Raw genomic sequence first — 22,159 nt, forward strand, 5'->3', positions numbered from 1 at the left:
TTGATTGGAATGTTTATTACATGGGATACACATTTGTCAAAACTCATCAAAATTTACACTTAAATCTATAGAATTTATTGTATGTAATTCTCAGTTCAAATAAAAACATATGACTGCAAAATGCATTTTATTTAAAACTCACTTACTTCTAGATTACTCAAGGTCTGACATCCAAATTAGATAGGTTGAAGTTGAGATTACTTGCTGTTTTCACAGGTGTGGAAAGAGATATCCTCTCAGATTTTACATAGCCACCAAGGCAACAGTGCCAGGAAAACTATTAATCAAGATTTGATAGTGCCTACTTGCAATCAGAAGAAGAAAACAAAGAACACTCTGAATTATAAAAGCAGATGAAACACACCCAAAAGACCTAGTCAGGCACAATGTTGGCGCTTTTGGTTCTTGGGACAGTGGCCCTAGCATCGGCTCACCATTCTGGTGAGCACTTCGAAGGGTAAGTAAACAACTCAAATGAGCCAGTCCTTCTTCCTCGCTAGCTCAAGAATATGAATATATTTCTCAGTTTTAAATTCTCTCTTCTTCTTGTGTTATCTCACCATTTAGCGAGAAGGTGTACCGCGTCAATGTTGAAGATAAAAATCACATCGACTTACTCCATGAGTTGGCCAGCACCAACCAGGTAAATAACAATTCTACGCTATAGGTTGGCTTCACACTTACTTAGATTGCATTGTGGTTCCATCAAAAGAAGAATGATATGAAATATTAACTATAACATTTTTGTAGCAAGAAATAAAAACTTGAAAAACATTGAGTGCCACAGACTTTCTTTTTCTGCCTAAATTAGATTGCCATAAGCCCTACAGTATTATAAATCCAAAGTAACTTTTTAAAGAGCTGACAGAACATGACAACTGGATGAGTTGGAACTGTTGTAAAGGTCATAGAACATCTAATGTACAGTCACTTCCCTTCTAAGGCAAAAAAGAAAAATGATCAACTTGGATATTACCGAAAAACTGGGCTTTTGTCCAACTTGAAATTCATTTCCACATCTCATATATCATCTGTTCTCTTTGATTTTCTTTCATTCCAAATCAAACAGCTTGAGTTTTCACGACCTTGATTCAGGCTCTCTTAATGTTATAACATGCGGGGGTGGGGAAGAAGGTAAAAAGCTATAAGCAATTTCCTTACTTTTACTTTTAAGAAACCAAAATCTCTACACTTCTTTAAAAATCCACTGGATGTGGGATGAAAACTGACATTTTTAATTATATATGTAGTGTGGCAGGAAGTTATTGCTGATCACAAATAATTCACTTTTGCCAATTCTGTTTCTTCTAAATATATAAACTAAAATAATCTACTAGCTTTTAAATATCTGTTATCCATCTATCCATTTATATATCTTTCTTTTTACAGGTTTTTTTTTTTTAGCTTTTAAAATGTAGATGGGGCAGGAGGAAGGTAGAAAGTGTCATAATCTGAAACAGATTCAGAAGTTTAGAATTAAAAGAGAATAAAAAGTCATCTATTCTAGTCTTCCACTCAAATCTGAAATTTCTTCCATAAAAATAGCATCTCTGGTTGCTAGCCCTAATAAAACCTGTTTGAGTATTTCTAGGGATAGTAAGAATATTGCTTTTTAGAGTAGCCTATTTGCCTTAAAAATCATTCTAATTGTTATATAAAGCTGAAAGCTACCTTCTCTAACTTTGACCCACTGGAACTAGCTGAGCCAAATATTGTCTTACCTCTAAGATTTATCTTTTTCAAGCCTTCCATCATTTCTCTTAGGACTGGTTTACAGACATTTAATCATTCTGATCACCTCTGAATATTGCTCAATCTTTCTGTCTATATGTTTTTAAAAATCTAGCTCTCAGAATTGACAATGGACTTCAAGGTGTGCTGTGATTAATATATGCCACAGGACCATTGCCTGCCTTCATTTATAAAGCAGACATTTATTAATGGGGCCCAAGATTCTTCTTAGCATCTTGAACAGTTATGGCATACTCTTAGCAAACTTATGGCTAATCAAAACCAGTAGGTTATTTTTTTCTCACGTAAATCATCCTCAAGCAAGATATTCTTCCTTTTGTGCTTGCTTAATTGATTTTTTAACCTAAATGCAAGATTTTAAATTTACCCCGTCAAAAGTTATCTTGCTAACATGTTTTCAGTGTGCTAAGATCATTTTAAAAATAAATTCAAGCATTCAGGGTAATAATTCCTCCCCCTAACTGCATCACCAGAAAGTTTGATAAGCATGCCTTCTCAACTTTTATCTTTGTCACTTATAAAGAAAAATATTAAGTCAGGTGTCAGCACAGAATTAGAGGCCTCCTTCATGTTTCATTCATTCAATATCTATTTATTATGAGTCTCCAATGTTCCAGACATAGTGTTAAGAACTGAAAGTGATTCATTAACCAACTTTTCTTGGGTAAGTTGGCTCAACTATCCATGTTAGTGGGGTGTTACCTACAGATAACGCCATGCTTTCCAGCTTGTAAAGAAGAATATAAATGCAGGGGGGACTAGGTCAAATGCTTTGCTAAGATCCAGATTCAGCATTCAGGCTACTGGTCTCTTCCAATAATAAGATGAAGTTAATTGAGCCTGACTTATTCTTGCTTTAAACCATGCTGGCTCCCAGGGAACACAGCTTCCTTTTCTAAGCATTCACAATCCATCTGCTTCCAGTTTACTCTGCAGCTTTTCAGAATCCATGCCTGGCTCCAGGATCTCCTGCTTCTGGAATTCACCCATTTTCCTCTTTATAAAATTCAAGATTTGCCCCCTCAACTCCTCAGTGATCCCTCAGGCTCTGATTCCTCCAAGATTGCTGAGAAAGTTCTGCCATCACATCTGTTGTACTTTTTTAGTTACCTAAAATTCATTATTTTATGGTGGTCAAAAGCTGAGAATCTGGACGCAGAATGCCTGAGTTTAATTCCTGGCTTTACCATCTGCTAGCTGGACCTTGGACACTTCTTGGGTTTCAGCTTTCTTGTTTACCAAACGAGGAGAATAATAGTAAAGGATTATTGTGAGATTTAAAAGAATTAATATAAGTAAAGCACTTGGAAAGAACATGTATAGTAAGAGCTATGTAAGTGTCTGTTATTATTGCCATCATTACACCCAGGATTTGGAAGGCAATTTACATGGCCAGTCTCCTCTCTCCTCATCTACCTTGGGCCTCAGTTTTCTCTTCCAAAGAAGGTTATTTCTGCTAAAATTATAACATATGAAAAATTCTTTACTTATATTAATTTCATCTCTCAGTACAAGCAGAAGAAACGAGATACAGTATAACTCTTTGGAAAAGACAGAGCTAAACAAGAGTTTAATAAGGCTACTTTCTCTCTTCCAGCTACAAACATCATGCTTTAGTTCCAAGCAGTGGGACTGCATACTTCTTCTTTATCTATTTATTTCCAACATGATTGAAGAAGAGGTTTTTATTCTCCTTAGCAATCCTGCAAGTACAGCATATTGTGGACTGTAGCCTTCCTGATAAGAACATTACAAGGGCATCTAGTCTTTGTATTCATCCTTGGCCATGTGTCCTTCCTCCCAGCTTTTGAACATGTCCTTTTAAAAGCTGAATGTATTGGAGAGAACTATGACCACACTAGCCACCTCTCCCTTTTCATCTGTAATTGTATAGTAAGGACTTTATCTTATCTCCTTGCAATAAGCATTACACTTGTTCCTTTACTGGTGACATTCACCATAAAACCTACTCTCTTTTCTCTGTACTTTCTTGAACTCCGTTTCTCTAGTTTAAGGTACATGTTTATCCAGAGTAACCTGATTACAGTCTTCCAATGTTCACATCACTCCTACTATCCTAGTAAGTTCCGCTACACTGTCTGGAATAAGGCCTAGGGTAGAAGTCACTTACTCTTCCAATAACGAAGGAAAATTCCATCAAGATAAATGAAAATTCTATAAGATACTCAACTTGGAGTCAAATGCAATGTGAAGAAGCAAATTTGTGTCAATTTGTGAAGAATCAAAAATCTCCAACACCAATATTCTTGTACACGCCTATCTTATTCCCAGAAGAATTAGTTAAGATAGAAACTACTTATCTTAAGTTAAATAGACACACTACTTTATCTTGTTTTTGTGCTAACTTTGTGATATACTTTGGAAAGGATTATTTAGTTATTAAACAGCTGGCTAATTAAGTTGACATTCCCACAGTGCTATCACTTAAAGATATTCTTTTATCTTCCAACAAATGTTCTTTATGGTTCTTTGTCACTCAGTTGCCTGGATTGTAATTTTATAACTTCAGTTTTATAACTTTTTAACATATAATTCAAGTATGTATCCATACTTGGTGCATTGATAAAAATCTGAGGCTATAGTGTTGCTCCTAATTTTTGGCTCCATTTCTCCCAAGAAGCACTGGAGACTAACTTCAGTGTAAGTTTGCATCATACTTGTAGCATTCCATAGTGTTAGATGTTGGTGTTTTGCTGAACAATTTTCTCTATGTCAAACTGAAAATTTTAAGGGAACTCAGGTGGGTCTGCAAGTCTTCTTTCAAATATATTCATGATATTTATCCATCCTATTTTAAAGAATTAATTATTCTCACTGCAGAATGTATATATTTTTCTCCCTCTCTCTACCACCACAATATTTGGCAGAGCCAAGACCAATGAGCAAGTGGTTAGGAGATCAGGGAAGGCAACTTTCAACTTAATAGGAGAAAGAAAGCTATCCATAAAATAATTAGGCTTACTTCTGAAATGGTACTAGATGTACTTGACATTGTATTGGAACCGTCACCAAGGAGACTGTGCAGGCATTTGTTGCTCGAAGTGGGAAACTGGCATCTTAATATACGTCCTTCCAGAACAAACCTTTAGACAAAGATTTGAGGACAAAGATTTTACTTGAGAAGTGCAAGGAGCACTGGTAGAGAAGTGGGAAGTGATACAGAGAAGGGAAGGAAGGCAGCCAACAAATGGGGCACTATTAAGCCAGCTACCACAGAGGATGACTAGTGCTTAATCCTGCAGAGAAACTCTCAGAAAAGGTGCAAATTGCATGCTTCAGAATTACCCCACCTGGGAAGTGAGGGAATATTTAGAAATCCACTTCCAGGGTCATTGATTGAGCACTTCTCTGGAAACAGTTCTTTCTTTGGCACTTCCTGCCTGCCTTGAGCTGTTAGCTTGTCTTTTTCCAATCACAGGGTAAGAGCTTTCAAGCACAAAGATGCCTTTCTTGGCACTGGGGAGTCTCCCGAGCACACTAACAGGTCCCAGAGTTGTGTATGGGCAGGGTACTGCCAACTTGCCTACAAATGCTTGGAGGACTTTATGTGCTTTACCAATTCTAAATTCCTGTGTCTATAATAAAGATACACCTCTCTCTCCTATCTCACCTTGGAATGACAAGCGTTTATTCGGAACACAAATTTAGAGTTAACTTTTAAAAATCTGCTTTCTCTTATAATGTGCTTGTCTTCACTACCCTTCTCTTTACAGTGTTGGCTGACTTCATTATCAGCTCCTTGATTTCTTTGTCCTTATTGTGGCATGCCTTTATATTTCCTCTACTACCTTTTAACATCTCATCTTTATCCTCTCACTTTTGACTCACTAAGTCACATTCTGTAGCCAGTCCTTATTAAATCATCAGGACTCTCTCCTTTTAACACCTTAGTGATAACCATACTTACACATTTTCTTCTGGAATCTCTCCTGATGTAATCCCGGTATCCCTGCCTCCCATTGCCTTGACATTCCACGTGGCCCTGACTTGACTCGGCAGCCACTAGATATCTACAGTGGTTTGAAGATTCCCAGGACAAGATATAGGTTATTGGATTCTCCACAGGTACATCTGAAATTGAGTCATCTTAATCTTGCCTCACCAGTTTTTATTAAACAATCTCTAATATCTTGCCTCACCAGTTTTTATTAAACAATCTCAAACTCTCTTCCCAGTTTCCTACAAGAGGCAGCATGTCCTCAGTTAATATTTTTTCCATGGATAAAGGAGACTTGAAATCACAAATTCACAAAGACAAACATTAGAATTATCAAATATGTCATCCTATTATTTTTGTGCATAATTTTCTCTAAAATCTCCCCCTTGAGAATAGAAGCCATGGTTGATTTGCTCACTATTGTATTTCTAGTCTTAGGCACAGAGCCTAGCACATAGTAGGTCCTCAATAATAGCTGGTGAATAATTAAACAAATGAAAATGCCAGTACTTTACTGGATCCTTGAGAATATTTTATTTCTAGCCATGGTATCACGATGACCACTACAGAAAGATACAGTTTTCTTCCTTTTTGTATCTTCCACGGGTCAGGGACATTCCTGGGTCCACACATTACTATGAGATGAAAAGTATTGAGTTCCCAGATAAATTCATATATTAAGTGCATTAAAAAGTAAAAAGGAAAGCTCAGTTTCTCTCTATTAAATTTTGTGGCTCTTGTTCATCATCACTCATTCAGCACATTTATTCATTACCACAAACATTGTTATTGTAATAAACAATTGCTCCAGAAGATCAATAAATAGAAAAAGTCATTTTAGAATACTGCAACTAACTAGCATTATGGGAAATAATTGTATGTTCTTCATGCCTGTTGATAATCAATTAAGGCTATGTACATATGTGTAAACATTTTTATTGACATCTAAGTACTTCATCCCAACTTTTGTTCACTCAAGGAGATATTTCTAAGATTTATTTCATGAATAATTTGAGTTTGAAAATAACTCAATGAGTAGAGCAATAGTATGTTTGCCAATGATAATTCACCCATTAAATTATAGGTGTCCAATACAATATATCTTATTTTTTTAATTCAGATCGACTTCTGGAAACCAGATTCTGTCACACTAATCAAATCTCACAGTACAGTTGACTTCCGTGTTAAAGCAGAAGATATTTCCACTGTGGAAGACTTTCTGGAGCAGAATGAACTACAATATGAGTAAGTTTATGTTTTATAACTATTAAAATTTTCCCCCAGGTATGGTCTAATCCAAGCCTCTGAATAACCCTGGGAAGGTAAAAATAAGACTAAGACCATGACTTCTGAGAGCCCCACAAATAGGTCATGGCAGAGCAGGCCCTAAATTCTGAATCTTAGGACTTTGGGCCTGGTAGAATTTGTGTTTAGTTATTACTCTAACAAAAATGGTTTTGACTCTCGAACCCCAAATCTTCAGTCAGATATCTGACCTACTACCAGTTAACAAGTGATATATAGACTACAGGCCAAACCAGCTGACATTCTATTATCGGTTAGACACCATTTTAGTCCCAAATTGTATCAAGTCTCCTTTCCAGGTGAGTAGCTAGACCTATTGTGAGCCATGAGGGCTCTTGATGCTCCTTTAGGTTAAGGACCAGACTAGAGTCAGACTGAGTGGTCCTTCTGTCCGTTTCCCCCACAAAGCCCCATCCTATCTCAAATAATAGAAGAAGGCATGAAGAGAAGGATTGAAAAAAAGAAAAGTGGTTCCCCAGAGGCCTAGAGTAGAGTTGGCTAAGCTGATCACTCATGTCTCCTCTCCCCAAATAGCACACTGGTCCATCTAAGCCTTTTAAGATGAGCATGTCCTCCTAAGCAGAGGCAGCTGTCCACTTGTTCATCCAATAAATAGTGAGTGCCTACATACACCAAGTACCGAAAATGATAGATATGGCCCCAACCCTTTCTGAGGAAAACAGACTTTAAACAAAAGATTGCAATAATGTACAATAGATGTCAAGAAGAGTAAAGAGCTGGAGATGCAGGGGAATAGACCAAATCTAGGGATTAGAAAGTGCTGCCCTACAAAATGAGGCTTTAGTTGAGAACTGAAAGGTGAGTAGGAATTAGCCAAAGACAAGAAAAAACCACATTCTAGGGAGAATACAGACTGTGTGCTTAGGCTTAGAACTGGGGGAGACTGTGTTGACACTAGAAGGAGGAAGGAAGTGAGGTCCTTAGCTCAAGGCAGAGCTCTTCCTCCAGGGAGTGGATCTGTGAGGAGAAAAAGACAGTCTTGGGCTCCAGTCCTGAACATTCAAATGCTTATCCAACAATCCCCCACCACAAGCTCAAGTCTTCATTACATTTTGAGAAAATGTGACCTGCATAATTTTCAAAGACAATTTCTCTTGTTCTTCACATTTCAAGAATGCAGAATAATATTTATGCTAGTACATCAGAATTTTCATTTATAAAATCTATACCTCCATCAGAAGTGGTACAGCATAATGCAACAAGTAAATGCTTTGGGGGGGAAAAAACCAGCCCAGATTCAAATCCTGGCTCTGCAACCTCCTGGCTGTGTGACCTCGGATAATTTGTTTAACCTTTCTGAGCTTCAGTTTTCTTATCTATATAAAATGAGGATACATTGTCTCTCTCAAAGGGCTTTTGTGAAGATGAAATAAAACAATATGTAAATAAACTGTAATTGATATTACTATTGCTGAGAATGCTGCTATGGTTTAGTATTGTACAAAGAGAGAGATTATACATTTTTAAAGGTCAACAGAAACTTGTGTTTAACCCCATTATCATGCTTCACACAGTTTAGCTATCTGCTTCTGCCTGTGGGAAGTCAAAATTTGACCTTAAGAACTGACTGTCTTTTAAAAACAAAGATATAATACTGTAAGTTTCAAAACGTGATTAAGATTCATGTCTGTGACATTTTGCCCTTCTTATTACACTAGGGAGGACTTCTAAATTCCTAGCCTTTAGGGATCTTCAGTAACAATCAAAAAGATAATGGTTTCTTTATAATTCTTTAAGAAAAACAAAAGGAAGATCAGTGACCATAAGCTAACTCCAGCTACCTGAATGATGTCCTAATTCTACTCATATCACAAAGCAGTAAAATGGCTTTTAATCACATATCGATCTCCTTTTATCGGGTGGAAAACATACATATATTTTAGTGGGTAAACTTTTGGGGAATTGTGCTTGCACGTTGACTCATCTAGAACACAGGATGTTCCCTGAGGGCTGAGAGCTTATTAATTTTTGCTTCTCTGTTTACCGTTTAGCATATTCGTAGCATACAATTCTCTAAATATTAAATAATAATAAGTCCCTAGAAATCCTGGAGAAGCATGCCAGCAATATCCTTGCCAGGGCTACAAGCAGTCCCTGTGCATCTCATTATTACCTCATATGGTAACTAATTTGTATTTAGATTGTTTCCTGCCAGTAAGAACTTGCAGTTGTGTTTTTATACAACAGGAACCATCTACTGCACAAGTTCTACCAAAATAGCCTCTCAGATGCTATTACAGTGGTTCTGATCCTGTTCACCAAGACTTGTATTACTTGGCAACTTTAATTGGATTCTGAACCACCATGGGAAAAGTTTCACAGTGTGTGCACCAAGAAAAACAACTATTTTTAAATGCGTATGTTGCACCCCTAGGTACAGAAAGACTAGGAATTGGATGGTGTCAATCTCCAACTTAAGGTCTGAAGCCACACTGACAGACCCTTTCCCTGGGCAGCCCTCCATGGAATTCCTTTCTACACATCACAGGAAATTTGTCTTTGCCCCCTCCAATCCAGCAAGAGACTGATTGTTGCTAAGTGTCTACAATATCATTTTTCTGCATATGTCAGGTTCACACAGGAAAGTATACTGGGATAACAGTGGGTATATAGTAGTGTTCTTAAATAGCAAGGGCACATAGTCCAGGAACTGACCAAATGCTCCTTAATCAGGAATCTGAAAGGCAGAAAAAACTGAGTCACGTCTTTCCTTCTCAGACACTGTATTCCTTGCTTTGCTGAGAGTCCCTGCATGTTTAAAAAAAAAAAAAAGTTGGATGGCACTGTAAAAGGAACATATAAAAGTACAAAATAGTGTACATGCTTCTATATTTTAGAGCTGTAATGCAGTCTCTATTACATTAAGAGGCATTGTTTTAATCTCCTAGAACAGAAGCTCATTATTTAGTTATAATATTTTGTAATGTAGCTAACGTAGTGCTTTGTCCTAAATCTAATAAAATCAAATAATAATAGGGCTGGAAAGGATTATTTGAAGTCAGCACTAAATTTCAACCTCATTCTGATGTTCTTTTGCAAGTTACCAGAGGATACCTTTACTCTTAGGTATCATCTTAAATTTAACTGATTTTTTTAAATGTTTCTTTGTCCTGGGTATTGATGAAAATGTTTAATATTTAACATAGTAATAACTCTAACAGAATGTCTCATCTTAGTACCAAAGGAAACACCAGTCCCTACATAGTCACTGATTCTCCTAAATAATTTGAACTTGACGATTGGCTGCAGGAGAAAGAGCACTGATACACTGTGGGAGCTCTGCTGTCCCCTCCACTCAGACCTGGTTCTTGATAGATCAGAAATCATTGCCATGGTTACGGTCTTAGATACAAATGTCTAGTGAAAGTCCTGAGGCTGTGGAATGCCTGGCAGCAATTAACTAATGATTTCTTTTCTCTAGGCACCCACTAAGAAGCCATGCGATCTAGATGATATATTACTTGCTCGCTGACAATGGAAAATCTTGATAAAGTGAAAATAGATGTCATTTCCTCTTGGATTTTTAGTTTTGCCATCAGGTCAGAGAAGTTCATCCTTGTTAGGCAGGATTTGTTCTTTCAATTTGATGATCGTAGAATGTAGTTGTTTTCTTAAAAGTTTCTGCTTGTTAATTTTTTTGTTTTCAAGGTTTTTGTTTTGTTTTTGTTTGTTTTAGTTTTAAGTTATATTTGAAAATTATTTTCCTAAACTATACTCTAGGCATTAGTTTCCTTCTTGTTTTCCTAGATTTTACGAAAATGGTAACTAGCCACTTTACCATGGTTTAATTTTTTTTCATAAACCTTGGAAGACATCTAGATAAATGACCAAGGTCTATGAATTTGACTCAAGTCATTGCATCTTAAAACTGAAAAGGACATTAAATATCAGCTAATCAAATGCCCTCATGCTAAAAATCATAAAATTAAGGCCCAGAGATTAAATTACTTTTCTCAACCCAGTTTATGAGTTAGGAAAAACTATGGCCCTGAACTTTTGATTTCTAATTCAGGACTTCTTCTACTTCCACCTTCTTCCCTAACAATCCAATGTGGGTATTGAATGTAATTATAGCACTTACTCTAATCATTGTCCCTAACTATAGCAAGCAGAATGATTGTCCCTCCAAAATGTCTTTATCATAATCCCCAGAACATTTGAACATGTTACGTTACCTGGCAGAGAGGAGTTAGTGTTGTAGATGGAATTAAGGTTGCTAAGCAGCTAAACTTAAAATAGGTACATTATCCTGGATTGTCCAGATAGGTCCAATGTAATTACAAGGGTCTGTTGAAGTAGGTGAGGGAGGCAGAAGAGAAGGTCAGATGATGTGATGTGAGAAGGACTTGAGCCGCTGTTGCTGGCTTTGAAGATGGAAGATGAGAACGAAGAGCCAAGGAATGTGGCAGCTACTAAGGGCTGGAAAGGGCAAGGATCAAGTTTTTCCCTAGAGCCTCCAGAAAGGAACACAGCCCCGTTAATTCCTTGCTTTTAGCCCAGTGAGACTTCTGTAGGACTTCTACCCTACAGAAGTGTAAAATAACAAATTTGTGTTGTTTTAAACCACTACATTTGTGGTAATTTACAGCAGCCATAGAAACTAATGCACTAACAAAGTACCGATGGCTGCTCAATGAGAAATTTTCTTTCCATAGAATAAATTTTAAAATCTGCTCCTTTTCCTTTAAAACAAAATCTACCTTAAGACCTTAAGACAGTATTTGCCTTTTGCTAGGAAGCAAATATCATTTAGTATTAATTTATAGCACTTTCCATAAACAGACACAAGTTCATGCCCAAGTTAACCAAATGGAGAGACCAGGAGGGAGGTTCAGAGGATGTCTCTGACATACTTCATCAGAATGCCCTTGGGGCAGCCGGAGGGGAAGTAGACTTTTGATGTGCAACTGCAGTTCTCTGTGTGTCAGATAAAAACGTTTCAAGGCTTGACTGTGGTTAATAGACATTTCTGCAAGCTGGCCTCTGTCCATAATATTCACGGCACTGTGACTAAGGACATTAATGCTCATATAATTTTGTCCCTCCAGAACACACTTTCCACTGACAAGCAGCAAACAGAAACGAAGTCGCACATATATACACCCTCAGGCCTACCTCTTATAATGGGAAATTTCACCTGAACCATCATTTATAGAAATAAGCAGGCCTCAAGTTTCTGTCACCATTTTCCATATTACCTTACTAGAGAACTATTCTTAGATTACTTTAAACCAGCCGAAAAACAGGCAAGCAGGAAGTAGGCCTTTAAACCCAGTATTCTTTTCTGTAATAAATTTTTAGCTTGTTAATATTTCTCTATTTCCACCCATCAAGATACTTTTCTCAAAACCTAGAGAAAGATCTCAGGTGACCAACTGGCTCAGTTTACCTGGGACTGAGTAGGTTCTGGGACGTGGGACCTTTAGTGCTAAACCAGGGAAATCCTGAGGAAGAAAGACCACAGATAGGACTCAGGTGCATGCTTTTGCATGGCAGCCCATAGGGTATTCTAGGTCCTAGAATACCCCAGGTACCAGGGTAAACCATTTTCCAAGTTTAGGTTCCTAGGATACCCAAATACGTGAAATTGGGTCAAGGAAGAGTCTGCCTTGCTCACATTCTCCAGTATCCTTCTCAATGATTTATTCAATCTTTATGATAATCAGCTGAGGTTGAAGAACATTTGGAACAATCAGAGAACACACGTGACTCCATGGAGAATGTGTTGTACCATCTACTAATGCAGTGACTCTGCGTTTTCACATGTGTTCACTGGGAAATACATTTATATTCACAGGAGCACCCATTTTGGTTTATTGCAGAGTATTGATAAGCAACCTGAGATCTATGCTGGAGGCTCAGTTTGATAGCCAGGCCCGTGCAACTGGACACAGTTATGAGAAGTACAACAAATGGGAAACGGTATGATGTGCACATGATTTAGTCAGGCATTGCTTTGGGAATCGAACCAAGAATGTCACATTAATCCACATGGTTCCATTTGGTAGATAGAGGCTTGGACTCAACAAGTTGCCGAGGAGAACCCAGACCTCATCTCTCGCAGTGCCATCGGCACCACATTTGAAGGACGCACTATGTACCTCCTCAAGGTAATTGTTTTTAGCCCTGACCTTGCCATACCCGAGGGCTTTAAATCAATGAATTCTAACACATTAACATCTGTTTCACAGATATGCTCATCCCCAATATTGTTATAATTCCTTCCCTGCCTGTATCTCTCAGGGAATCAAAGGGATTCTCCAGCTTCTTTTATCATGTGTGGATTTTTAAATCATTATTTTTATTTATTCAAAAGGAAAAATGCAATTAAATAAGAGATGTCCCATAAATTTGACCACATTCCTGTAAGCAATGTAAATGATCATCTACCTTGATGAAATTCTTCTCTCCCGGATGTTGTTTGCAAATTCATTTGCTAAAAAGGTTCATAAACTTCATGTCTATCAGACAACATTACAAAGCATATCAGCAATTTGTTTCTGCCATCCTCTAATGCCATTTTTGTCACGTAATTCTAATGAAGAAAGTAAAAAGATGAGGAATAAGTGGGAGAGAAGGAAAAATTCTTACAAGATTAGCAACAATCATGATTACTTCTAATTACTCATCCAGTTGTCTTGGTCATGTCACCTAATAATAGCAGCTGAAAATAACCTCCACGTGAGTACAATTAAGCAGAGTAATCAAGCATCTTCTGAAAATACGAGCCTGTCAAGCTTAATAAAAGTAATAAACAGACATGTAAGCCTTCGGCTCAAATGCTGTGTCAAGAACATACTGTGCTAGTATTATGTTTTAATTTAATCATGGGATATATCTCTTGTTGCTGTCAGGTTTCACCTGTTGAATCTGAAGCCCAGAAGGATAGCGAGTGTTAAGCCCTGAATGTGATGAATCAGTTTTCCTTTTCCTTTTGTTTGCAATAGGTTGGCAAAGCTGGACAAAATAAGCCTGCCATTTTCATGGACTGTGGTTTCCATGCCAGAGAGTGGATTTCCCCTGCATTTTGCCAGTGGTTTGTGAGAGAGGTCAGTATCTAGAGTGATTTTTGGCAGAGAGAAGTAGAAAGTATTATTTTACTTCAATCCATTCCTTATAACCTAGCTAAAATAAAAGAGAATAACAGAAAAAAAATCATAACTCCATGCTCCCATTTTTGGATATTAATTTCAGCTTTCACCAAGAGACCTTTATAAGGCAAGAATTTTTAAAAAGCATTTAGCAAATTTTATTTGGATTTCATTCATCTGAACTTTCACACTCAGTGGAGAGGCTGACAGGTAGTATGATGGATAGGTTATTTAAAAGTTAATAATTGTAGATAAACCACTAACCTGATCATTATCTCCTAGATAATAGTCATTGTATACTTCAGCGTAAAAGAAAGCAGTACATACTAGTCACTTCTCTAAATGATACTGTTTTCATTCCTTATAATTCTAATGATAAGAGATATGTGAAAGCCCTTTAAAAATTAAAGTTTTAAATATACATGAGCCCATATTGATATAATTAGACAGTTAAATAAATAAATAAGAGAAAAGGAATAATTCTTTCTTACAGAATTACAACTAACTAATGTACAAAGAATGAGCAAAATAGAAAATCACCATTAGAATACCATAGTAATAATTGTTTCAAGAAAATCAACAATAGGTATAAAAACCAATAGGTAAAAGCTTAAAGAGAAATAAGATATTTGCAGTCTCAAAGTATCTCCCCCAAAATATATATAAATTTACAAAATAAAAATTTCCAGTGGAGAAAACCAACAGAAACTACCTTAACCAGGTGATTGAGGTTAACATCACCAGTATTAGACATAATCAGTACCATGGACCCTGATATTATGCACTGAAAGGCACATCATTTTTGTGATATTCTTCCTCAAAATACATAAGCTTTCTCTAATAATAAAAAAGAATCAGACAAGCCCACATTGAGAGATCTTCTGCAAAATAACCAGACCAGTACTCTTCAAGAGTGTCAAAGCCAAAAAAGACAAAGAAAGACTGAGGAACCGTCATAGATAAGAGGAGATTAAGGAGACATGACAATCAAATGCCAGGTAGGAGCCTAGATTGGGTGCTAGAACAGAAAGAAGACATTAGTGAAAAAATTGCTGAAATCTGAATAAAGCCGATAATTTAGTTTATGGTATTCTACAAATGTTAATTTTCTCACTTTGATCACTGTACCATGGTTATGTGAGATGGTAACATAAGGGAAAGCTGAGTGAGGGGTATACGGGAACTCTGTATTTGCAATTCTTCTAAAAGTCTAAAATTATTTTAAAATTCAAGGTTTAAAATATTAATGTGATTTAAAATACAAGAATATTATTATATACAATATAAATCTTTATCCATGAAGCACTTCTGTGTCTATTTGTATGGTTTTATTTTTTAAACATGTGTCCAATTGGCACCATTTAACTTTAGTGTATGTCTCACCATCTGTCCTCTAGAAGGAAAGAGCTTTTATCATTACTTTGGTTATCTCCAATCATAGATCATTAAAAGAATATGGTTCTATAGCTGCTCCAACCTAAAAAACTCATGCTTTATCGTATGTTATCGTAATGAATATACACGTATAGAGTCACAAAGAGTATATAAAAATTATTAACACATAGAAGCCTTAAATATCTTAAGTCTATTTGAGAGAGCTTAGAGAAGAATTTAAGTTAAAATGATTCTAGGGCTGAGGGACTGTGACTAAGAGAACATAATAAATGGGCATGTGGTCCTCATTCATAGATAGGTGTCCACATTACTCAGCCTGGAGAACTAGTCCAAACCCTTAACAGCATTCCCTTCTCAAGAAAGAGGAGTAGAGGAGTAAGGAGAAGATTTCCATCATGATGCAGCTTGATGCTTTAATTAGAGGCTCCCCAAAATCCATCAGTGTGAGCTCATTTCATAATGGAAGACTTTCTTATTCTCCTGCCATGTCAGACACTCCTTCTGATGAGACTATCTACAGTTTTCATAAAAATTAAATGTTTCTGGATGATGTTATGAGGAAAATGCATAGCCACCCGTAGACATTCCTAACTTACTAGAAATGGGTCTTACCCTCATATCCTACTTTAAAAAATAGTTATCGCCATCATTATTTCAAAGGAAGTGAGTACATACATTCTTTAAAAGTCTTTAATTTTATTTTTAAAAGTTTTTAATTTTTTTTAAGTCTTTATTCATCTTTAAAATAAAAAGTTAAAATAAAGAAATAATTCTGTGGGTTATATAGGGATGAAATAGAATATCCTGGAAACAAGTATTTTGAACAAAACTAGTAGTATTTTACTAATTGATTTTTAAACATTAATAATATTTACCTCATAAGGGACACTGCTTTCATTACCAAAGTCAACATTTATCCAGTCTATGTAAATGTTAGCAGCATCATACATTTCATTTCTACATGAAATTCTGCTTCATAATTCATACACAGGCTGTTCGCACCTACGGACATGAAAGCGACATGACAGAATTTCTCAACAAGTTAGACTTCTATATCTTGCCTGTGCTCAATATTGATGGCTACGTCTACACCTGGAACAAGGTATGTGAACCAGTACTGAGAGGTGCTGATGAAATTAAAACTGACCACTTTCTATTATACTTGCCCTAACCATATAAACCATTTTCAGAACCGAATGTGGAGAAAGACTCGCTCCACCCATGCTGGAACTAGCTGCATTGGCACAGACCCCAACAGAAATTTTAATGCTGGCTGGTGCAGTAAGTATCTGGCTGACCATTTTGCATGTGTCTGTGGAGAAGCATGGTCGAAAAAATAACGTAGAAAAACACAATAGTGTCTAAAACAAGAAAAATGTAAAATTTTATATTTTAGAATTCTAACTTCTGAAAGCATAGACAATAAACAGTTTATTTCTTCAGTCAATAAAAATGTATTATGTGCTCTATTGTGTTCCCAACTGTGCTAGATGCTGGAAGCACAAGACTGAAAAAGCCAGACTTACTTCTACTACTTGTGAAATGTACAATTTAGAGGAGACCATCGTTAAATAGTTATTTGGATAAAATCGTGATGAGACTCTCAGAAAATAATTACAATAGCACAAAAAATTTCTCATGGATAATATTTTGTCCCATACTTATTAATTTTCTTACACTACATTGACCTAATTATATAATACTACATAAGAAAACATTGGTGATTTCACATGCAACTTTTTACTGTTAACTTAAAAACTTACTACCCTAATCTTGTGACTAAATGTATACATATATGAGGATGATTATGAGTAGTCCTGTGAAAACCACTTGTTTTTAACTCTCTAATTTGAAAGTTTGAAACACGCCTTGTGAGAACTTCAGTAGAAGACCATTTACCATTAACAATAATGTATGTTTTTCCAGCAATCGGAGCCTCTCAGAAGCCCTGTGATGAAACTTACTGTGGACCTGCTGCAGAGTCTGAAAAAGAGACCAAGGCCCTGGCTAATTTCATCCGCAAAAACCTCGCCTCCATCAAAGCATATCTGACAATCCACTCATACTCCCAGATGCTGCTTTACCCTTACTCCTATGATTACAAACTCACAGAGAACAATGCTGAATTGGTAAGTAGTCATGATAGTAGAAATAGTATTTCACTGTTGAAATTTTTTAATTTTTTAAAAAAAACTGTAAGAACAATTTCTGGAAGTTCCATTACAAAGAATCTGAAATTGGCTAGATAAATTAGCTAAAAGAAATATTATTTTGATGTAGAGAATGGTACCCATGTGGTTTATTCATTAATCTTCAAAGACAATAGTTCTACTTCCTCCTGTTTCACTACAATACTGACTCACATGATGATTTCAGATGCATCTGGGATAATCAAAGTTCTTCATCTCATTCATTATCTTAATCAGAAAGTTGTTTTTGTCAAGTTGCCCTGAGCTGGATTTGACATAGGCAGAGCATGACAGATGTCATTAGGAATGTGGCACATTTGGTTGACACTGGGGAAGTGATAAGATCCTAAAATTGCTTATTTCACTGTTTGATTAAGTGAGACACAGAAGTAAATCAATCAATAAACAAATGAGTGATGGGTCCTTACTAGATATAGAAAATAATGCAAAGAAATTTAAGTATTCCTTACTCAAAAAACTAGCAATGTTGTTGGAAAATCAAGATATAATAACATCAAAAGCTAAATGAGTTTTATAACATTCACATTAACAAATACCACACATCAATGCATAATTCTTTTAAATAAGGTTTGAATTCTTCAAACTATTTTTTTTTAATTTATGAAACATCTGGCTGCCAGAAGTTGGGACCTAATCTAAAAGAACAAGATTAAGATTTAAAGCATTTGAGTTATGCCAAAAATAAATAAATAAATAAATAAATAAATAAATAAATAAATAAATAAATAACAGAAAAGTATTCCACTTAGACAATGACACTGATTTTGGCTTACCTTAAATACATAAATTTGAAAACCCAGTAACTTTAACAAATGGAAACTGTTGTTTTGTACTTTCAGATTTAGTTCTTCGGAGACCAAATAAAATTTGTAATGCTGTAAATATTTTGTGAAGAACAAAATGGAAAAATAACTCAACCTCTTAGAAAAATGATGATTAATTGTCAGTTGGCCAAGTCCTTTAAAAAAATACTATTTTCCTAAAAGTTTCCCATTTTCTCTATTTGTAGCCAAAACACAAAAGAAAACATCATTAGTTAGAACCATTAAATATTTCAGTTTTCCAGTTACACTTGGTCTGTCAGTGTCCCCAGTGGGCGCTCACAGGTCTGAGGTCGCAGAAATGGGTGTGGTTAGCTCCTCACTTCAGTCCTAGATTTCTGGCCACCAGAGGAGAGGCAGTGGGCTATGTTGTTTGCTTAATTTGTGTGAATATGTTTAAATTGTACCACATCAGAAGAGAAAAAGACAAAGCCATAAAAACTAAGCACTAATGAGTTAATAAGTAAAATAGTAAAACCAAAATTGTAAACCATATTAAGTAACAATAACCAATATCCAGTTTGCTTAATAGCAACTAGTTTTAAACATAAATTCTAAAAGACTAATGCTAACAGAAAAGCTCAATGTGTACTTTGGAATTGAACAGCCTCACAAGGTTTCTATACCTTTTCTTATTTTGAGAATCAATTTAAGCCCTTTTAGCAATGAAAAGCTTTGTCATTCCATTGGCTCCATACAATAACAACACAGTATCTGGGCTACTCTAAAAGTCTAAAGATTATCCTTTTTTAAAAAAGAATCAAGTAAGTTCTATCTTTAGAATATGCTGAATAATTTTTGCTACTGCTTATGGGAGTTTTATGCAGGAAAAGACCCACAACTCAGAATTAGTGGGTTTAGTGGGCCAATTCACATGCACCCCAAGTGGTGTGTGAAGACATTCCAGCAGAAAGTGAGCCACTGATACTGTTCTCTAAGAATCACCTCTTCATTTCAAATCAAGAAAAGAGGTAATAGTAAAAAAGATATTAGAAATCTTGTCTTCTGAAATTGTTTTTAAATTCTAATTGGCGAAGAAGTGGAATAAACAGAATTATATAAAAGTAAAATATTCATAATCTATTCTCAAAAAAGTACAAACCACAGAATAAATCTTATTTTTATACTCATAGAACTAATAAATTCAAGGAATCGTACATGCTACATCTTATCTTTTCCAGAGCTAAATAAGATAGGTGACTAAAATGCAAAACTTAATTGCACTTACATCGCTCTAGTTAATTTAAAAGTTACTTTAATTTCCAATAATTTTTTTATGATTAAACTTTTGTCTAGCATCTTTAAAGAAATATAAATGCCACTTGTAAATGTTATTTGATTATTTAATTCACTGGAGATCTGAGTTTAATTTGGCAACCCAAAGCAACTTAAATCTTTTGAATAACTACAAATTCTTTTAATCTTTTTATTGTTTTGTATAATTACAAATCACTTACTTCCTAAGCACATTTTGCTAGAAGAACTGATAACTGTAGTGTTATTACAAATATATGGATAGCCAAAAGAGAATTTGAGTCTCTCAAAGAGAAAAACATTAGTTTTTTCATGGTTTTCATTTGTTATGAGGGTATCAAGGGGAAAAAGTAAAAGTCTTGATCTAGAAAGGTGAATGTTCCATCCAAATCTAGTGCCTCCATATTAATTCTCAGAAAAGTGGGATCATACGGCAGAAAATAAAAGGCAGAAAAAGATTACGAGGATAAATTCTGGGCATACCACATTATTTAAGTCAGAATATTCTTAAAGAAATGCAAAGCAGATTTTGCCTCATACAAAATTTGGAATATATATTCTATATATTCATATATAATTCTTATTTCTCTTTATACTTATAAAGCTTATAACATTATTTTTGTAGCAAAAATTAGTGTTTCAAGGAGAATAAGACTCTAGGTTGAAGGAAATTATTCTGTATTTATATTAGCATTCTTAACCCAAATCTAGGACATATCATAAGTAGCAATCTTCTGATATCTGAGTCATGATGAAAATTTTTGTGGCTTCATTTCTGAAATATCTTACATGTAGATTTCCTGACAGTTGCTCATATAATGAGACAACCTTCAGAGGAAAGAAAGGCAGAGGTAGAAATGCAAAAAATCAATGAAGTAATAAAACAGAAGTAATATCATGGATTACAAAGAAGGCTACCAAAAAATATATATATCTTTAGTGGATCAGTAAAAAGTATGAGGAATCATAATATTATCTTACATGCATAATATTATCTTACATGCTTTCCAGTTTGCAATCCACTTTTACACATACTATATTATTTAAAGAAAGAATACTAAGTACACTGTGAGTTTCCAATGGTTTCATAAACTATCCAGATCCTCACTGTTGATTTTTTCAATATAAAGTATCACTATCTTCAAAGGAAGTTTTAAGGCCCAGATACAGAATATACTTACATTTCCAAAATGTAAAAGGATAATTAAATATTGAATTGTATGACTTCTTTACTGTCAGAAATAAAAACTAGGAGACATAATTGAAAAGACTCCCAAACTTATCCATATCTTTGCATTTATTGAGTATGAAGAAGATCCCAATCTTTGGCCCACCTTTCCCCACAAAGAGGCTTACATGACACTGTTAATAATAGTTAATATTATTATACCACTTCTAAGTTCAAGCAGGAACCCAGAATAATAACAGGTCAACAAGATATCTTGACCCACTCCCCAAAGTGACCAATGGAAAGCTGATGTGCACTCTACATATAAAGATGAAGATCCAGGGCATGCATCTCACACCACATATCTGCATTAGAAGCACAGAATTTTTCAGTTAGAAATCTTGGAATTTCTCTGCTTCTGTTTTCTCATTTTTCAGCCGAGACAATGAAGCCTTGGTTGAGCCAACAGCAGTAGTAGAGGCAGTCTAGGCCCTAGAACCAGTGGATCTCGAAGAATTTCCTAGGCAGCCCTAATTTCCAAAGACAAACACAACTATTTGTATGGCCATGTTCTATGTTGGTACCCCATGTAGCTATTTTGCAGAAGAACATTCATCAGAAAAAGCCTTTCATAAATCTGTCCCTGGACATTTGCTAAGAATTTAGATACCTGACTTCTCAGGGCCCAGTCTTTATGGTTCCACCTGTATTTCCATAGATATGTATTCATTAACCAGGAGAAAGAGGACAGTCTTTCTGAAAAACTATTAAACTTGACCAAAAGATAGAAATCTATTTCTCAAGTCTAACACATTCCAGTCTAGTGGTACCTCACTACCTCTTAATTGCAGTTTAGTTAATGAGCCATCAAGATAGAAATCCACTGCTCCAACCAAACATGTGAGTATAAAACAAGACTATGATTAGGTAGAGATAAACATAAAATTCAGAGGGAAGCAATATTGTGATTAAGAGGTCGACAATTGCAGGGCCATGTGCACACCCAATCACAGCTGTCACCATGTCCCTGACTAATAAGAGTAACAAGGCCACAGTCCCACTGTCAGACAGGCTACCAGCAGCTAAGGCAGACAGGACTTGAGCCACAAAACATTTGCTTCAGGAATTTTCTCAGAATTTCTCATTTCACTTAAAAAAGCAAAAAGTAATAATAATAATAATAA

The 22,159-nt window shown here is 35.6% G+C and overlaps 1 protein-coding gene across 1 annotated transcript in view; it reads left to right on the forward strand.

Moving 5' to 3' along the window:
* Positions 1 to 363: 363 nt before the first annotated feature.
* CPB1 (carboxypeptidase B1) overlaps positions 364 to 22,159 on the forward strand; it is a 34,234-nt gene continuing 12,438 nt past the window's right edge. The window contains exons 1-9 of the mRNA XM_006917465.1: positions 364 to 457; positions 568 to 643; positions 6,831 to 6,955; positions 12,859 to 12,958; positions 13,045 to 13,146; positions 13,984 to 14,085; positions 16,514 to 16,624; positions 16,713 to 16,803; positions 17,449 to 17,651. Coding sequence (XP_006917527.1) covers positions 387 to 457; positions 568 to 643; positions 6,831 to 6,955; positions 12,859 to 12,958; positions 13,045 to 13,146; positions 13,984 to 14,085; positions 16,514 to 16,624; positions 16,713 to 16,803; positions 17,449 to 17,651 — 981 coding nt within the window. The 5' untranslated portion in view covers positions 364 to 386. The remainder of the gene's footprint in view (positions 458 to 567; positions 644 to 6,830; positions 6,956 to 12,858; positions 12,959 to 13,044; positions 13,147 to 13,983; positions 14,086 to 16,513; positions 16,625 to 16,712; positions 16,804 to 17,448; positions 17,652 to 22,159) is intronic.

This window comes from Pteropus alecto, unplaced genomic scaffold (genome assembly GCF_000325575.1).
Source record: "Pteropus alecto unplaced genomic scaffold, ASM32557v1 scaffold75, whole genome shotgun sequence".
Taxonomy (NCBI): Eukaryota; Metazoa; Chordata; class Mammalia; order Chiroptera; family Pteropodidae; genus Pteropus; species Pteropus alecto.